Source organism: Mercurialis annua, linkage group LG5 (genome assembly GCF_937616625.2).
Source record: "Mercurialis annua linkage group LG5, ddMerAnnu1.2, whole genome shotgun sequence".
Lineage (NCBI taxonomy): Eukaryota > Viridiplantae > Streptophyta > Magnoliopsida > Malpighiales > Euphorbiaceae > Mercurialis > Mercurialis annua.
The window spans coordinates 55,621,251-55,635,933 of NC_065574.1; the positions used below are offsets into that span (position 1 = coordinate 55,621,251).

Sequence of the window (14,683 nt, forward strand, 5' to 3'; positions counted from 1 at the left end):
TAGCCAATTGTTGGAAAAATAGAAGTTCGGAAACTGGAGAAAGGCGAAATTAAAAACGAGGGACGGGATATATAAAAGTCGTATAGTATAGGGACCTAAAATATGTTTAGCCAATTTTAATCTATTTATATCCATGAGCATCAAGTTGATCGGCGATGTGGCATTTCAACTTAAATCCCTAAATCGAAATAGCAAAGTAACCTATGAGCACAACAAACAGTGAAAACAAATAAAAATCTCAGAATGCAGAGATTTTGCACCAAGTTCCGATGTTTCGCCGAAAAATCAATCAAAACTTCACTCATCTCCAGTCGCCAACTACACTCTTCTCCCCAGCTTCTTCATCAGCCTCTCCGTTTCACATCTGCTACTCATAAGTGGAGCCTTAATGCAAATTTTATCCCAACTCCTGTCAACTTCCCACTCGCTTCTTCCGGATCCCTTCTCTCTGTACGTTAATTGGTTTTTCTTTTTTATTCTTTAACGTGATTGTTTGCCGTTTATTAATTGTCTGTAAACTGTTTGATGAAATCTCATAGAGAGAAGAAACATTAGCATGTTTTTAATTTGTAAATTTGGTAAACTCTGAAGAGTTTTATTAACTTGCAAGTCTTATAAACAAGTAGAAATGTTACAGCTTCTATTCATTTTACTTCTATTGGACTGATTTAAGTAGCTTAAGTTATTCATGTGGCAGTCATCAACATTATCCTAACACATTCATTTGATTTGAATTTAGTTAGTTCAGGTGCGTCATGTTTCGTCAAGAGAACGGAAAAAGAGGAGGAAGCCCATGACACCAGTTACCTCCAAAGTCAAGAAAATCAAAATGAAGTCTTATTCGTAGGTTTAATCAATTTAGTTACTCTCCTTGCTTTGATATGTAGGCACTTGTATATCTCGTCAAATATTTGATTCCACTTATATTGTTCAGGTCCTACAAGTCCAGATTTCGGACAATGAAAGATGGATCTATCCGCCGTTGGAGGGAGGGCAAGAGTCATAATGCGCACCTGAAGGTATGGTTCATATGTTTAAGGCACGAGTCTTTTCTTCTTAGTTTTGTGTGAAATGCAGCATGTATTTTGCAACATGCATCCCTGAAAGAATAAGTTGACAGATATAGTTCATTATCTCGATTGTTTAAATAGTGAGCTGATTCTACTTCCCTTGCCATATAGTATTAGTTTCTCATGTATGTAGTAGAGAGGATGGTGATTACCACCTAACTGCTCCTCCTCTTACATTATACGTGTCTATATTGGCATGACATATTACCTCCACTGTATTCCAAGAACAAGGTTAAATTGCTCTTATATTGTTTGGTGTTAAGAAATTTTATGAAGTTAACTTTTTAATATTATTCTTTGAGCGAGTAAATTTGTCTACTATCCTTGCTGTGTCTGGGTTTAAGGTAACTCTGCAATATCTAGTATTGGGTTTTATTTGATTAAGTGTCGCATATGAATTCAGGAAGATATTGAGATTTGAGCTGGACATAAGAAATGTTGGATGTAATTAAAAAATTATGCTGGGGTGAATAAATTAGGTGATGCAGCAGATCTTTTTTCTTCTATTCAACCCCTTCTCATTGTCATGCAAGCAGAGATAGCTCCAATTATGTCATAGATAATGGGCCTTATACTAAAACCAACCTTCATCTAAATCCCCATTCCCAATGACCACCTAAGTTGACCCTAACTTGCAAAAAGGTAAATTTTAGTTTGGACACATGATATAGACAGAAATATTCAATGTGAGTTTGAACTAAATTAACTACACTAAGATCAATTGTTGCATATTAGTCTGCGGCTGCTTTCTGGTTGTCACTGTAACCAGAAAAAAATTGAAGCTCATAGAATCTTTTTTTAATTTATTATTATTAAAATTATTTTATAACTTCTCCATATCATAGTAATTTACAAGTGCAAACAACTCCTTATGGTAGGAAATTTAAGTGATTTTTATGGAGAGGATCGAGAACTAGAGAGAAATTTTAATGTTTTTCTTTCCTGCCTTGTACCTCGGGGAAAGCCTCCGTCTCTACTCAAAGACTTTGCACAGATTCAGTATCATAACATTTCTGAAAGTTTTTAAAAAAAAAATTTGCTTAAAATTTCTTTGTGGAATAATTCTTGGCTAGCTGCAAGTCTTTGGACAATGCTACAAGTTTGGTCATTACATGTGCATGACATTGGCATAGATTCAACATGACTTTGACCATTTTATATTCATTTAGTCACTTCTCCGTGCATCTTCTCGTTAGAAACAGGCTTGATTGCCTCTTCTACGACCTGCACCATATCCAAGCATAGGATGCGAACTGGAATAGATTCCGAAGATGTAATTTAGGAACTAAAAAACCCTACATCTACTTACGGATTTCTTTCTTTATGATACAAATTGAGAAGTTGAGATGAAGGCAGCAAAAATATATTGCAGAATTGTACTTATTTGTAAGCCCGAATAAAGATGGAAGAAAATAAATATACAAGGGTCATATAAAAGCCTCAAACCAGAACTAGGATTTCACTAATAAGATGAATCCTACAAAAAAAAAAGTTGTCCTGGATAACTTTTTTGTACTGAATGTGACGTTAAGCTACTGCTGTTTTAAATTACAGTATCATGGTATATTCATGACCTTTGTTTGACTTACCCATAAACTATATTGCATGTAAGTGGAAATGCTGACACGAGAAAATGTTGAAAAGAAAAATGGCGAAATAAAATAATATTTTTTGTAAGAATATGTTATGAATACAAACTTTTGAAGTTTCAAAAGGTTTCGAAAATGTAGTACTCGATAATATTCCGTGCAATATAGGCCATAAAGGAATAGTCGGGCTACACAGATGCTATAATCAATTTACTTAGACGAAAATGGCATGCCCCTGCATCATTCTCATATCCTATCTAATACTGATAATTATAGTTAGTAGTTTTTGTAATTGAAAATTCCTTGCCGAGAAGTCCTTTCTGCTTGTAATTGATATATGTTGGTGTTCAATGCAGTCGACGAAAGCAAAGCGTAGACTCAGAAAACCTTCAACAGTTCCAGTAGCATATGCCAAAGTTATGAAGAAACTTAATTTCTGTGGTTGAAGCTGTCAGCAGCTGTCAGCAATTATCTGACTTGAGGAAAAAAAATGTTGGAGAATTCGTATTAGCAACAATTTGAGCCTGAGCCGGAAGAAATTGTAGCACTGATGTTCTGAAGCTGTGAGCCTATTGTTTGAACAACTTACGGCTTATAATAGGTGTTAGGCTGCTTTACTGTCTATTAGGTAATAGATTGACTGCATGACAAGTTCTAGTACTGGATAAACTTTTTGGCTTTAGCAGTATAATTTGGTTAATAAATTTTGTTGGATTGATGGTGGTGAAGAGTTCAAGATTGTGGTTAATTAAATTGACCAAATTTTTTAAGCCTTTTTATATATTTTTAATAATTATTCTTTATCGGATAATATTTTTGAACTTCTAATAATTTAGTTGATTCTGTTATTGATGATTCAGTTCAATTTTAGTCGAAGTGACAGTACATTACTAGCTTGGTGTATGGACAGAGCAAAGAGGATAGAAAGCGTAGATGATATGAAATGCGTTTCAGGTGTTGGCCGGAAGATGGCATTGTGGGAGGCTTAAAGAAGCGTTTCATCATTAGACATTATCCTTAGTGAGACTTCTATTTGTAGCTGCATAAGCATTACACGAGAGATTAAATTTATTTGAGTTTTTGGCATTTGAACTTTTTGAAGTAACTATTTGAATGTCTGAACTTTTAATGTTTTAATTCTTTAAAAAAGTTCACCAAACAAATATTTTTCATACGAGTTTACCACAATAGTCGACTGAAAAAATAATACTCCAAAATTGTAAATTAATAGTATATCAAAGAACAAATTACAAAAGCAATTGTAAGTTGCCATGCTACAGCCACTATCAAAACGATAGATAATAAATAACCCCCTCACCAAAAAATTTAATTATTCCAATTGATACACTTCCAGGATGAGGTAATATCAATCTTCTTGTAAAGCTTTCATCAAGTACAACCGGCTAAAGCTTTGCCCAGTAACCCTGCATGCATTGTTAGATGATGAAGACCAATTAGTCCCAAAAAAACAAACGTTACAGAATTTAAGTTCTGAAACATGATCACCCTTGGAAACTAAATCAGACTTCTCGCCCTTAATTGAAATAATCATATTTCATTCTTTGTACAGAAGAGATCAGAAAATTATAACTATGCAGCAAGAGGCACTATCTACATAACTATCTCTTGCCAAGAACGATTTGAAGAACTAGACAAAAATCCATCATATAAACCTTCATGTTCTAAGCATCAGTTAAAATAAATGAAAAACTATGCAAACCGCTGCATCAGAAAAAATTAATGGAGCAAGATACTTGTGTATTTATCTACACAAAGGGCATGGATAAGGACAATAGGATGTAGGACTTACGTACAAGCATCGTCATGGGAACAAGTCAAACATCACTAGTTAGAAAAGTACTAGTTCGCAGTAAAGGATATTCAAGGCAAGTCAAAGGACTAGAAAGAAATTGATAAGTAGAGGAAATAGACTCAGATAATAGTCCAAATACAATATGTAAGAAACCTAAGTAGCCGTAAACAAAGACAGCAGAAATTATCCGACATTTGACAAAATAAATACTTGGCTTCCTAGCAAAAAGAAATGTCAGAAAGAGACAGTTTCTGTATATAAAACATACCCATTAATTTGGTTGCAAAAGTTGGAAATTTGATTTGTGATGAGGAAGCTATCCAAACGTGATGGTTCAGGTATTGGCTTGAAGACGGCGTTTGAAGGATCTTCCTCAGGCAAAAGCTCCTCTCCTGCAGCTTTACGTGCCATGTTCTCTGACCTGCAACACCATAATGTCGGATATAGAAATTTTACACTTAGAAACTATAAACTAATGAACATATAAGAAGAAACATATTGTACCACTAATGTTGCATCAAAGAAGATCATATAAGGAAAAAACTATGCTGTATCATTAATGTTGCATCAAAGGGAAATGCTAAAAAAGAGAAGTAAACAATAGCCAACAAATGAACAAAACCAATGCTTCAAAAGTTCATACAAATACAGACCGATTAAAAAACAGCATTTTTCGCTTAAACGGATGAGCATTGTTCCAAATTATATTTTCAAAATTCAGATAGACTAGCACAATGTCAAATTATCAAGCCTGCATAATAACCCTCCTTCAAATTCCTTCAACATTATGAAAAGCTAAATTACAATAATTAGATATTCTAAGACAAGCATCCCTTGATGAAAACTGTTCTTATCCTAAAATAAATACACATTACCTTCTCTTCTGAAGCCAAGCTTGCTGCTGAGCTTGTTGCCGTGAAAGATTCCGATAGTAAAATTGGAACTGCAAGAGAATGGTAATTTGCACATTATTTTACAGGTCACTGAAAGCTGGGATATGAAAAAAGAAAAATACTAACCTTCTGCTGTTCAATTGACAATTCATCCATGCATTCGACCAAAAATTCGACATTTCTCTCCAAAAATGGACTGGTTGATAATTGGAGGCGATCATAATCACACTAATACAAGAAATGAAAGAGGAAAAGTAAAACTAATAGAACCAACATTTACATAAAATTTGTCAAAAAAAAAAGTTGATAGCTTACTTGGGTGACAGGTGAATCAGCCTCTTGCTCAGTCATGAAGGCGCTGATAAGCGCAGAATTTGAAACCTTGATCTGTAAGAAGAGGAAACTATTATGAAATGATATCATAAGATAAGCCTTCTTTCAGTAGCATTAAAACGCACTATTAGTTAACAAAATAAAGAGCTAAGTTATTCTTCAGGATAGGTTTCAAAAGCTTACAGGAATTTCCTCAAAGATATCAACCCATGACAAGTTTTTCTCTCTCAGCCTATGGAGCAAAAGAAGCATTAAGACAATATATGTTCACCATTTTAATAACCATGCCATGTCAGAAACAGAAAGAATTATACTCACTTCTCCCCAGTAAAATTGTTAGTTCGGTACAGATCCATGAAAGCATCAGAAAGCTTCAAGGCCTTGAGAGCTAAGACACCTTGATTGGATCTTGAAGGATCATATATAATACAAACACATCGACTAATATTTTCCTGCAATTACCAACATATAATCACTGAAATTATAAACAAAATATGACATGGAACATTAAGCCAATCAAAGAACTGAACGACTATGAAACACGTGTATTGAATAGAACCAAATATGTAGGAATTACATTTTTTTTAACTCATTAAAACCAGGACCAACAATAAATGATTAATACAATATTCACCAAAGCCTTGTGGCAAATACTGGTGAAATTATCTTCAATTGAATTACCGACAAAAGCTAAATCAGAATTCCAGTGTCTATTTTGGTAGCAAGAATACAATTCCAATTTCCTTAGCCATCACAGTAGCTGCAATAAATATAATTTGGGGGCCAGTATTTAATTGACATTTAAAATCTAAGAAGTTGATATTAAGGTAGATGTCTAGATTTATCCATCCGCAGAAAAAGTATGGGATGAATATGATGACATTAAGTTAGGATCATGACCTTGCTAAATTTCATAACTGCAACAAGTGGATGCTAAAGCTAAAGATTTCCAATAAGCAAACAGCAAAAAAGTATGAATTTTGACATATAAGGTTTAAGGGAAAAGGGAAGGAGCAGTGCATCAAGTCAGCTCAATAAACTGCATCTTATTTCATTCTCTTGATTACTTGCCTATTTCAATGACTGTTTCGCAACAACTCATTACATATGGATGGACCTTCAGAGTTCAACAAATTTATTAAAAGATATTGCATCTAGGCAGCTTTAAAACCTTCATCTTCCCATCTTACTAGGGAGAAAAGAAGCCTTATGAAACTACTGTTTCCTGACTAGAAAATAAAGTTATAACGCCTTTAAAATTAAAGCTCATGCTGAACCTTTTCAAACCAATTAAAATACTTTGAAGAAGACATTTTAAAAAACCATATTTGGCCAGTTAGGATTTTCTTTTGATAAACTAATCTGAATCCTAAGTAGAAGCACAACCTGTATATGTCTTGCAGTACAATACAAAACCTTATTAGATGTCAAGAAATTTTACATATAAACATGAAATTTGGATAGACATAGTTAAAAAAATAGAAATCAAAGGATTTGAATCATTTGGCATAGTCATCACCGTTTAGAAGTCTTTGCTTAGAATTACTCCTCAGAGTTTAGTTTTCACAAAGAGCATTTTCTTGAGTTTCTGAACATTGTATCAAATCCTTAGGTCCAGAACGGGCGAACCTCTCTGAAAATGGCTATCAATCAGTTCCTAGAAAATTAAAATCACAGAACAGCCCTTCGTACTTGGAAAATTCTTGCCTGTCTTGGGTTTATGTCAATTCACATACACAAGATTTTTCCAGTGTATCAAGATAGTTGATGCTATGTGAGTGTGGTCTATGAGAGCCAAGACGAAGCAAGAAATTCCATTTTCCCCTTCTCTCTACTTACTGTGGCAATGTGCATGTTTAAGAAAATTCAAAAGCATTGCTACGTGCAAATCTTAAATAATTTTTAGCACGTCAATCCCAGCTTACACATGGACAGAAAATCCATACTTAAAATATTGGTGTTTCCTCAATTTTACTCGGCATTTGAACTTTAACCAGGATTTTCAATCATATAGAAAGAAAATAAGCAAAGAGAAAAATTGCATTGAAAAGGAAGAAACCACTAAAAATGAATGCATTCACAAACATGATAAAACCCAGTAGTACCTGATAATTCATAAAAGTTTCGATCAATTCCACAGTTTGGAAAGACCCTAACAACGTTGATTGATACCTGAAATTAATTTGAAAAGAAAAAATACAAAATAAATTCCAAGTGCAATCATCAATAACATCAGCAAAGAAAAACATCATAAATTTGACATACCAGCCAACAGTGTTATTGTCAACATTAACTTCCCTTAAGCATCTCATCATTTCAAGCTGGTAATTAGCCCCATCAGCTTCAATCTCTTCATCCTCCTCTCGAATCTATTTCGGCATTATAAGAGTAAATAATTCAAAATAAATACAAACATAAACACCAAAATAAAAACAGCCAAAAAAACAAAAGAACTAAAATATCATATTTAATTTTTAAAGATTGAAGTAAAAAAATATAGAGAGTACCGGGAAAGGAAAACAATTGGTAACTTCAAGAACACTGCCAACATCCAAACCAAGAAGCTGACCAGTTACTAAAGCTGGAGAAAATTCCTTGCAGTGCTTTATAATCTTCAAAATTACCTGTTTCCCGTTAATCCAAATTTATAATACAGGATCAGATAAATCTTCTAGGGTTTATTAATTAAGATAGTAAAAAATAAAGAGTGAATTACCAGTCCTTCGATCTGAACGACACGAAGAGGAGGAGCAACCTCCTCCGTCGCCGCTACTTGAAGGAATGACCTCGGAACACCTGTAACCCCCAACAAACAAAAAATTAACAAAAAATTCTACAAATTATATAATTCATAGATGGATGTAAATACGCATACATACTGGTGGTGTTGGGGTTGGTGTTCGCCATTACTCTGAAATTCAACAAAGCGTTTCTGAGCGAGACCTAACCAACCTGTGCTGCGTCGGGTTAGTGAAATAGAGAAGAAGAAGATGACGCAATTAGGGTTTATGTCCAATTTAGAACCAACCTACGTCGTTTTTGGAGTTCCAAAGTGTCGCAGCTAAATGGGCAGGACTCGACTAAAAAGTTTCATATACAGTCCTACCTGTAAAAATATAAAATATATTTTAAAACATCTATATTTATAAATCTAATATTAATATTATATTATATTATAAAAAAACTAATTAAATACACTTTATAATTATTCAATTTAAAAAAATTATATTCAGTTCAAAAATATCAATTTGGAGTAAAATAATTTTCAATATCTTTTTATATTAGAAATGCTTCACTTGCTTTTGCTTTTCATCTAATAATTTCCCTTGAAATTTTTCAAACGAACAAAAAAATCATTATTTGATGGTATTTCGGTTTTTACCATTGGAAACTTGAGTAAGGAGTAGCTCTTTTTTTGTTTTTTATCGATTTTGAAATTGAAAAACAGGGGCCTACGACAATGACAGAACGCCCCGAATAATCGACCCGTTTTCCAAGCATAGTCTCACGAAATCTTCCTTCTTTGCCTTCAATTACTCGGCCATCTCTCCGAAAGATAATTTCTATTTTACTTTCTTATTTTTATTTTGCCGAATAGAATAGAAGCCATCGGAGTTGATATCATCACTGTACTATAAACAGATATTTGGTATGGGTCGATAAGTCTATTTATATATCTAATAGATAGATAGATGCAGGATCTAGCATGACCATTTGTGAAGTAAAAAACGACGCTTGACCCCCTAAAATGGGAAAGGGTGGTCATAAGTCATATAGAATCAATTTATGAATTAAGATTAGTGTTGCCCCAAATAAATCACCAATTGTTATATATTTCTTTACAAAAAGATCTCTAATAATTAATATTTCTATAAAATATATTTTAAATTTTATTAATTATTAAATAATAGAATTATTAATTATCAGACGTGGAACGAAGTTGTTTTCTTTAATTTTCTATTAATTATTAGAATTATTAATTTATTGAATATTTACTATTAGAAAGTCTACTGTAGTTAAAGCTGAGCAGGAACCAAACCAGACCGAAAAATTAAACTGAACTGAACCAAAATTCGTTGTTTGGTTCGGTTTTTTGGTGAAAACATTTTGGCTCGGTTCTTACTTTAGGTACAGTTTGGTGAATGGTGTTCGGTTTGGTTTTGATGTATGGAAAACCAAAAAATCGAAAAAACTGAATTAGCCGAACTTTGATATAAAATATATATATTTTTTAAAAATAATGTACTTATATCTATATATTTTTTATCTTTAAATCTTAATTATTGTTGATATAAGTTATAATCATTATTTAAACATATATGGAAGTTTACTAAACTCTAATTATTTAATATTTGAATTAACTTTAATATAAAATAAAAAAAGAACCGAACCGAAATTTTTGAGTCAATACAGTTCGATTTTTTTATCTCCAAACTAAAAGTTCGGCTCTATTCGGCGTGAAAATTTTTCAAACGAAAACCAAAAAAACCGAAAATTCCAACCGAACTGAACGGACTGATCCTCACCCCCTACATATAGTAACCTAAAATTAAAAGGAAAAACGACTAATTTGGCGTCCAAAATTTCTCTAAAATGACAATTTAATATTTAAATAACTATTTAGTATTTAAAACACCCAAAAAATGGAAAACATGTATTTTTATTTTGTCATATCATATGTTGTTTTTTCGGTTTAGAAACTAATAAACTTAGAAAATAGAACAAACTATAATGTGAGTGAAGTCGGGGTCCCGCCTCCTACTTTCCTCCAAGCCGTTGTTTGCCTGTTTACAATATGAATAATAATACTAATTAATTTTCACTAACCTCAGCTAATAACTAATGTAGAATAAAATTTTCTCTGTTAAAAAAATAGAAGAATTATCATTTTACCTCCTTAACTTGAGATCAATATCAAAAATGATAAATTGCAATAATTCGATAAAGAATCGACAACATTATACGATTAAATCATTAGATGAGAATGTGATAATAACTCTTTAAATAGAAATATTTAAATGTTAAATTAATTAAAAATAATTATAATAATTATTTAACCTAAATTTATTTATAGTTAGATTTCAACCTAAATCGTTTTATTATAATTTTTTGGCTAATTTAAACTACAATTTGCACCACCATCCTTCTCCCCCCGTCATCACTCTTGCGCTAATATTGATGTCGCTTTACCCCAACTCGTATCGATGTGGTTGTGCTGCTAATGTTGTTTTCGATATTCTCATTGATGGTGTGATTGTTATTATTATCATTGACGTTGATGTTGCCACGATTATTGTTGTTGTTGTCGTTATTGTTGTTATTTATGGCCTTTTAGTGGTGATGATGGCGGGGCATGGGTTAAAGTGGGAGATGGATTATAGTAACGACTGTATAAGATATAAATTAGTTTATAGAAAAATTAAAATTAATTATGATTAGCTTTAGTTTAAAAATCAACTATAAATCTTTATATATCTTTTTTCTTTTTACAGAACACCTAAAATCATTTATTGCCCAAACTACTGAAAGAAACACAATCAAGCCAAAATATAACTAGAATCACTCAAGATTCATTATAAAACTAAGCAAAGCAAAAGAGCTATAATTTATAAGAATTGATTGATGTTTCTCCAAATTCAGCTTAGCCACTATAAATTTTTTAATTTGCTTCTGAACATGATCTTTCTCCATGCCATTTTATTAAAGATCAAATTGTTTCTAACTTTCCAAATTTGATAAACAAATGATGCAAAAATCAATATATTCACATCTTTAAGGCTAGATTTACCATGTGACTTTCTGCACATCCAGCTGATAAGAGTCTCTACCAACTTCTGATATTGCCTGGAATTTTAGTAGCATGCTGATCACTTTTCCACACATTCAACACTTCTCTACTATCAAATAAAAAATGCTCTAAATATTGAGAAGTTTGAGTTTCATTCTTGATATTACCCGCGTATTCGATAACCCTCAGTCGTACTTACGACTTAACGAATACTGCTCCTCGTATTCGCGAATAGTGTAACGTTCTTAATCAAATTCTTACTTATTACATTAACATCCATCTCTATATTGTTTTATATCCATTTCAAGACATTTGACTGAGTTCTATACCGTATCAAGCTATCAGAAGCCAATTTTCAGTGGCGCACGTATTGCACCCCTGGTGGTGCACGTCGTGCCCCAACACGACGTGCTGAAATTTCAGAAAGGGCACAACATTTTTGACGTCTCCGGACCGTTTCCGAGGCCCCAAATCATTCCAAATTCATTCCAAAACATACCTAGATCATTTAAACACGTTGTAAACACTTTTATCAATTCAAAATCAACCGTAAACGTCTCAATTCCGACATATACAAATCAAACATAGTCTTTTGTAAAAACAGCCCCCATTTCTTCATTTTTCGTGGTAAAAACATATAACTCATCTTGTTTTGATGCTCGGGGGAGGTAGAGGCTTGAATTCCGAAGAGATCGACGCGAAAATCGTCCGAAATGGACGTCGAACGGCGAAACGGCGAGCGAACGATAATGATCGATGGTTTATAGCTTCTGGACTCTTCCTCTTCTTCTGATCAATTCTTTCAAATGAAACCTATATATATTTATAGTTAAAAGTTCGTTTTAGTCCTTCTTTTCTTTCTTTGTTACAAAATATCTTTTAAATTTTTCTTTTGTTCGATTTAGTCCATAACTAAATCAATTAATACTTTAATCATAACTTATACATATTATTTATATCCAATAAATAATACGACCCGGATTTATATTTTCCCGTCAAAATTTATAATTTTCATTCTTGAGGCGTAATTGACTAAATTACCACTTTAGTCCCTGAACTTTATTTTGGAACTTTTCTTGACATTTTTTCTTTTAATTCTAATTCTAACTTTAGAACTGAAATATAACATTAAATTCTTCACTATAATCTTTTCCGAAGCCGACCTACTAAAACTTATTTATCTTAATTTCTCGGAAACCCTTCCGATATTGCCACTCCGTCATCTCAAAACTGGACACGTGGTCCAATAAAATAATTGAATCTTTTGGGGTATTACAATTACATCTCTAAATATTATTATTAAACTCTTCATCATTATTTTGTACTTCTTATGTCTGAGAAATAGATGTCTATATTTATAACTATAATAAAGTCTTACGAACAAGGCTAAAAAGACTGAGAATTTCTTTATTTGAATATATATTTATGGCTAATAATCACCCATGGCCCCTGACTTTTGGGCCTGTAATCACTAAATCCCCTAATATTTAAAACGGTTCCTAAATCTCTTAATTTTTGTGGCGGCGCTTTGTAAGCCCCTTGAGACCAAAAATCGCCGATTTTCTTAAAAATTCATAACGCTGGAGTGATTTACTTGTGTGAGAGACCAGCAAAATCTGCTCCTATGTCAGATGTCAGTTAACACCTTAGATGTGAGCCGTTTTGAACAATTACAGGATGTGAAGTGAGTCAACCTTGACCTTAGGGGCTTATTTATTCTTTTAGCCGATCTTAGCGCCGGTCTCGGCCCATGAGATTGGGTCGTGACAATTAATCATAAATTTTAAAAATTTAAATTTATACCTAAACTCTTAGACATGTTAACCATAGTTTTCAGTTCGATTTTCGATTTTGGTTTGATTGGTTACTGCCTCGTGCTCATGAAGTTCTGGTTTGATTTTCGATTTTTAGTTTTTGTTTTATGAGCTACCTATACTAGTTCGCACTCGTGAAGTTTTTGGTTTTGCCTTCACAAATTATCCTCATCGTCATATTTCAAAATTATTCAAGTTTTGTGCTTACCAGCATGGTCCTTCGTCGCTAGAGAATTATATATAAAGTTGGCTTAAGAGAAATTTATGGTTCTCGAGGATGAACACCTTTTTCTTCGTAAACTGGCCTTTGAAGCCTTCCGCCCATATCAACTTTGCATTCGCGATATAGGAACTTCGCACCCATATGATATCTTTTAGCCTTTAAAATAGCTATGCCCAAAGAAGTTCGCGTGGAGGACTTATACTTTGCATCGCCAACTATACTTCATTTCATTGGGGCGAGGAAGACGTCTTGCATGCTAATTTTGCCTTTCGTGTCTGTGAGGTTCTTCTATATACTTAGACATTTTCAATTACAAGACTTCACGTTGGTGGCTCGATCTTCACGGTTGCGAAGTAATGATCTGTGAGCTTTGGAAGTTTTAATCCAAAAACTATCTTTCTCTCACTTAAGTCAAATACTCGACTCTTACATTTCTGCTCCTCAATTTGATTTCATGTATCTTTTTAATCTTATACATTTAAATGAAATATCCGAATGCACATTGTTGATTGGGATATCAAAAAAATAAAAAGTGGATTGGATTATAAAATACACCAATTTTTGTTGAGTCCGTTTATGCATATTTACCTTTATTGTTTTCTTACAATAAACTGTATATGACTCTTTAGTTAGCTCTAAATTTTAGAATCAATTTGCACCATCTAGAAAGATCACTACCTTAACATGGGATCAATAATCTAATTAATTATTGGTATAACTATTGAATTAACTCACAAACTATTCAAAATTGACTACAATATATTTTAAATCGATTTGATATAATCGACTTGAACTCGAATTTGTGCTGTTGGAAACAATTATCATGTTGAATCGATATTAAGATACTCGATTCGAAAAGTTTGATACCTTACCGAGATTCAATTAGATTACTTGTTTTTGTTTATTTTTAAAATTATACACACTCATACATAAATTAAATTTTTAATTTTTTTATACATATAATACAATCGAACCGAATAAATCTCGATTCTCAATTATTTTACTGAATTCAAGCTCCCAAAATAAATTTCGTTTAAGTCGAGTTGCAAATTTCATATTTAAAATTAAGTTGAGGTTAAACTTGACAATATTTCAATCCGACTGGATTACGATCCTAAATTAAAGGCATATTACATGAATTAAAATATGAGTTTGCATGT

General features: G+C 32.7%; 2 protein-coding genes across 3 annotated transcripts; one reads left to right on the forward strand and one right to left on the reverse strand.

The window, feature by feature from the left end:
* Positions 1-137: 137 nt before the first annotated feature.
* Positions 138-3,427, forward strand: LOC126679901 (uncharacterized). The gene is made up of 4 exons (XM_050374920.2): positions 138-450; positions 740-843; positions 935-1,019; positions 3,016-3,427. Exons 1-4 carry the CDS (start codon positions 244-246, stop codon positions 3,103-3,105), a joined length of 486 nt encoding a protein of 161 aa, XP_050230877.1. The 5' UTR covers positions 138-243; the 3' UTR covers positions 3,106-3,427.
* Positions 3,428-3,855: 428 nt separating this feature from the next.
* On the reverse strand, positions 3,856-8,782 carry LOC126679899 (eukaryotic translation initiation factor 3 subunit H). 2 transcript variants are annotated; one of them, XM_050374917.2, is made up of 13 exons: positions 8,727-8,763; positions 8,578-8,650; positions 8,415-8,494; positions 8,206-8,322; positions 7,964-8,067; positions 7,804-7,870; positions 6,017-6,150; positions 5,882-5,930; positions 5,681-5,752; positions 5,492-5,593; positions 5,348-5,415; positions 4,741-4,893; positions 3,856-4,083 (listed from the first exon to the last, which is right to left on the reverse strand). In XM_050374917.2, the coding sequence occupies exons 2-13, from the start codon at positions 8,603-8,605 to the stop codon at positions 4,026-4,028; spliced, it is 1,032 nt and encodes a 343-aa protein (XP_050230874.1). In that variant the 5' UTR covers positions 8,606-8,650; positions 8,727-8,763; the 3' UTR covers positions 3,856-4,025. The 2 variants fall into 2 exon arrangements, with proteins under 2 accessions (XP_050230874.1, XP_055961796.1); XM_056105821.1 differs by having other exon boundaries at positions 8,578-8,782.
* Positions 8,783-14,683: the final 5,901 nt, after the last annotated feature.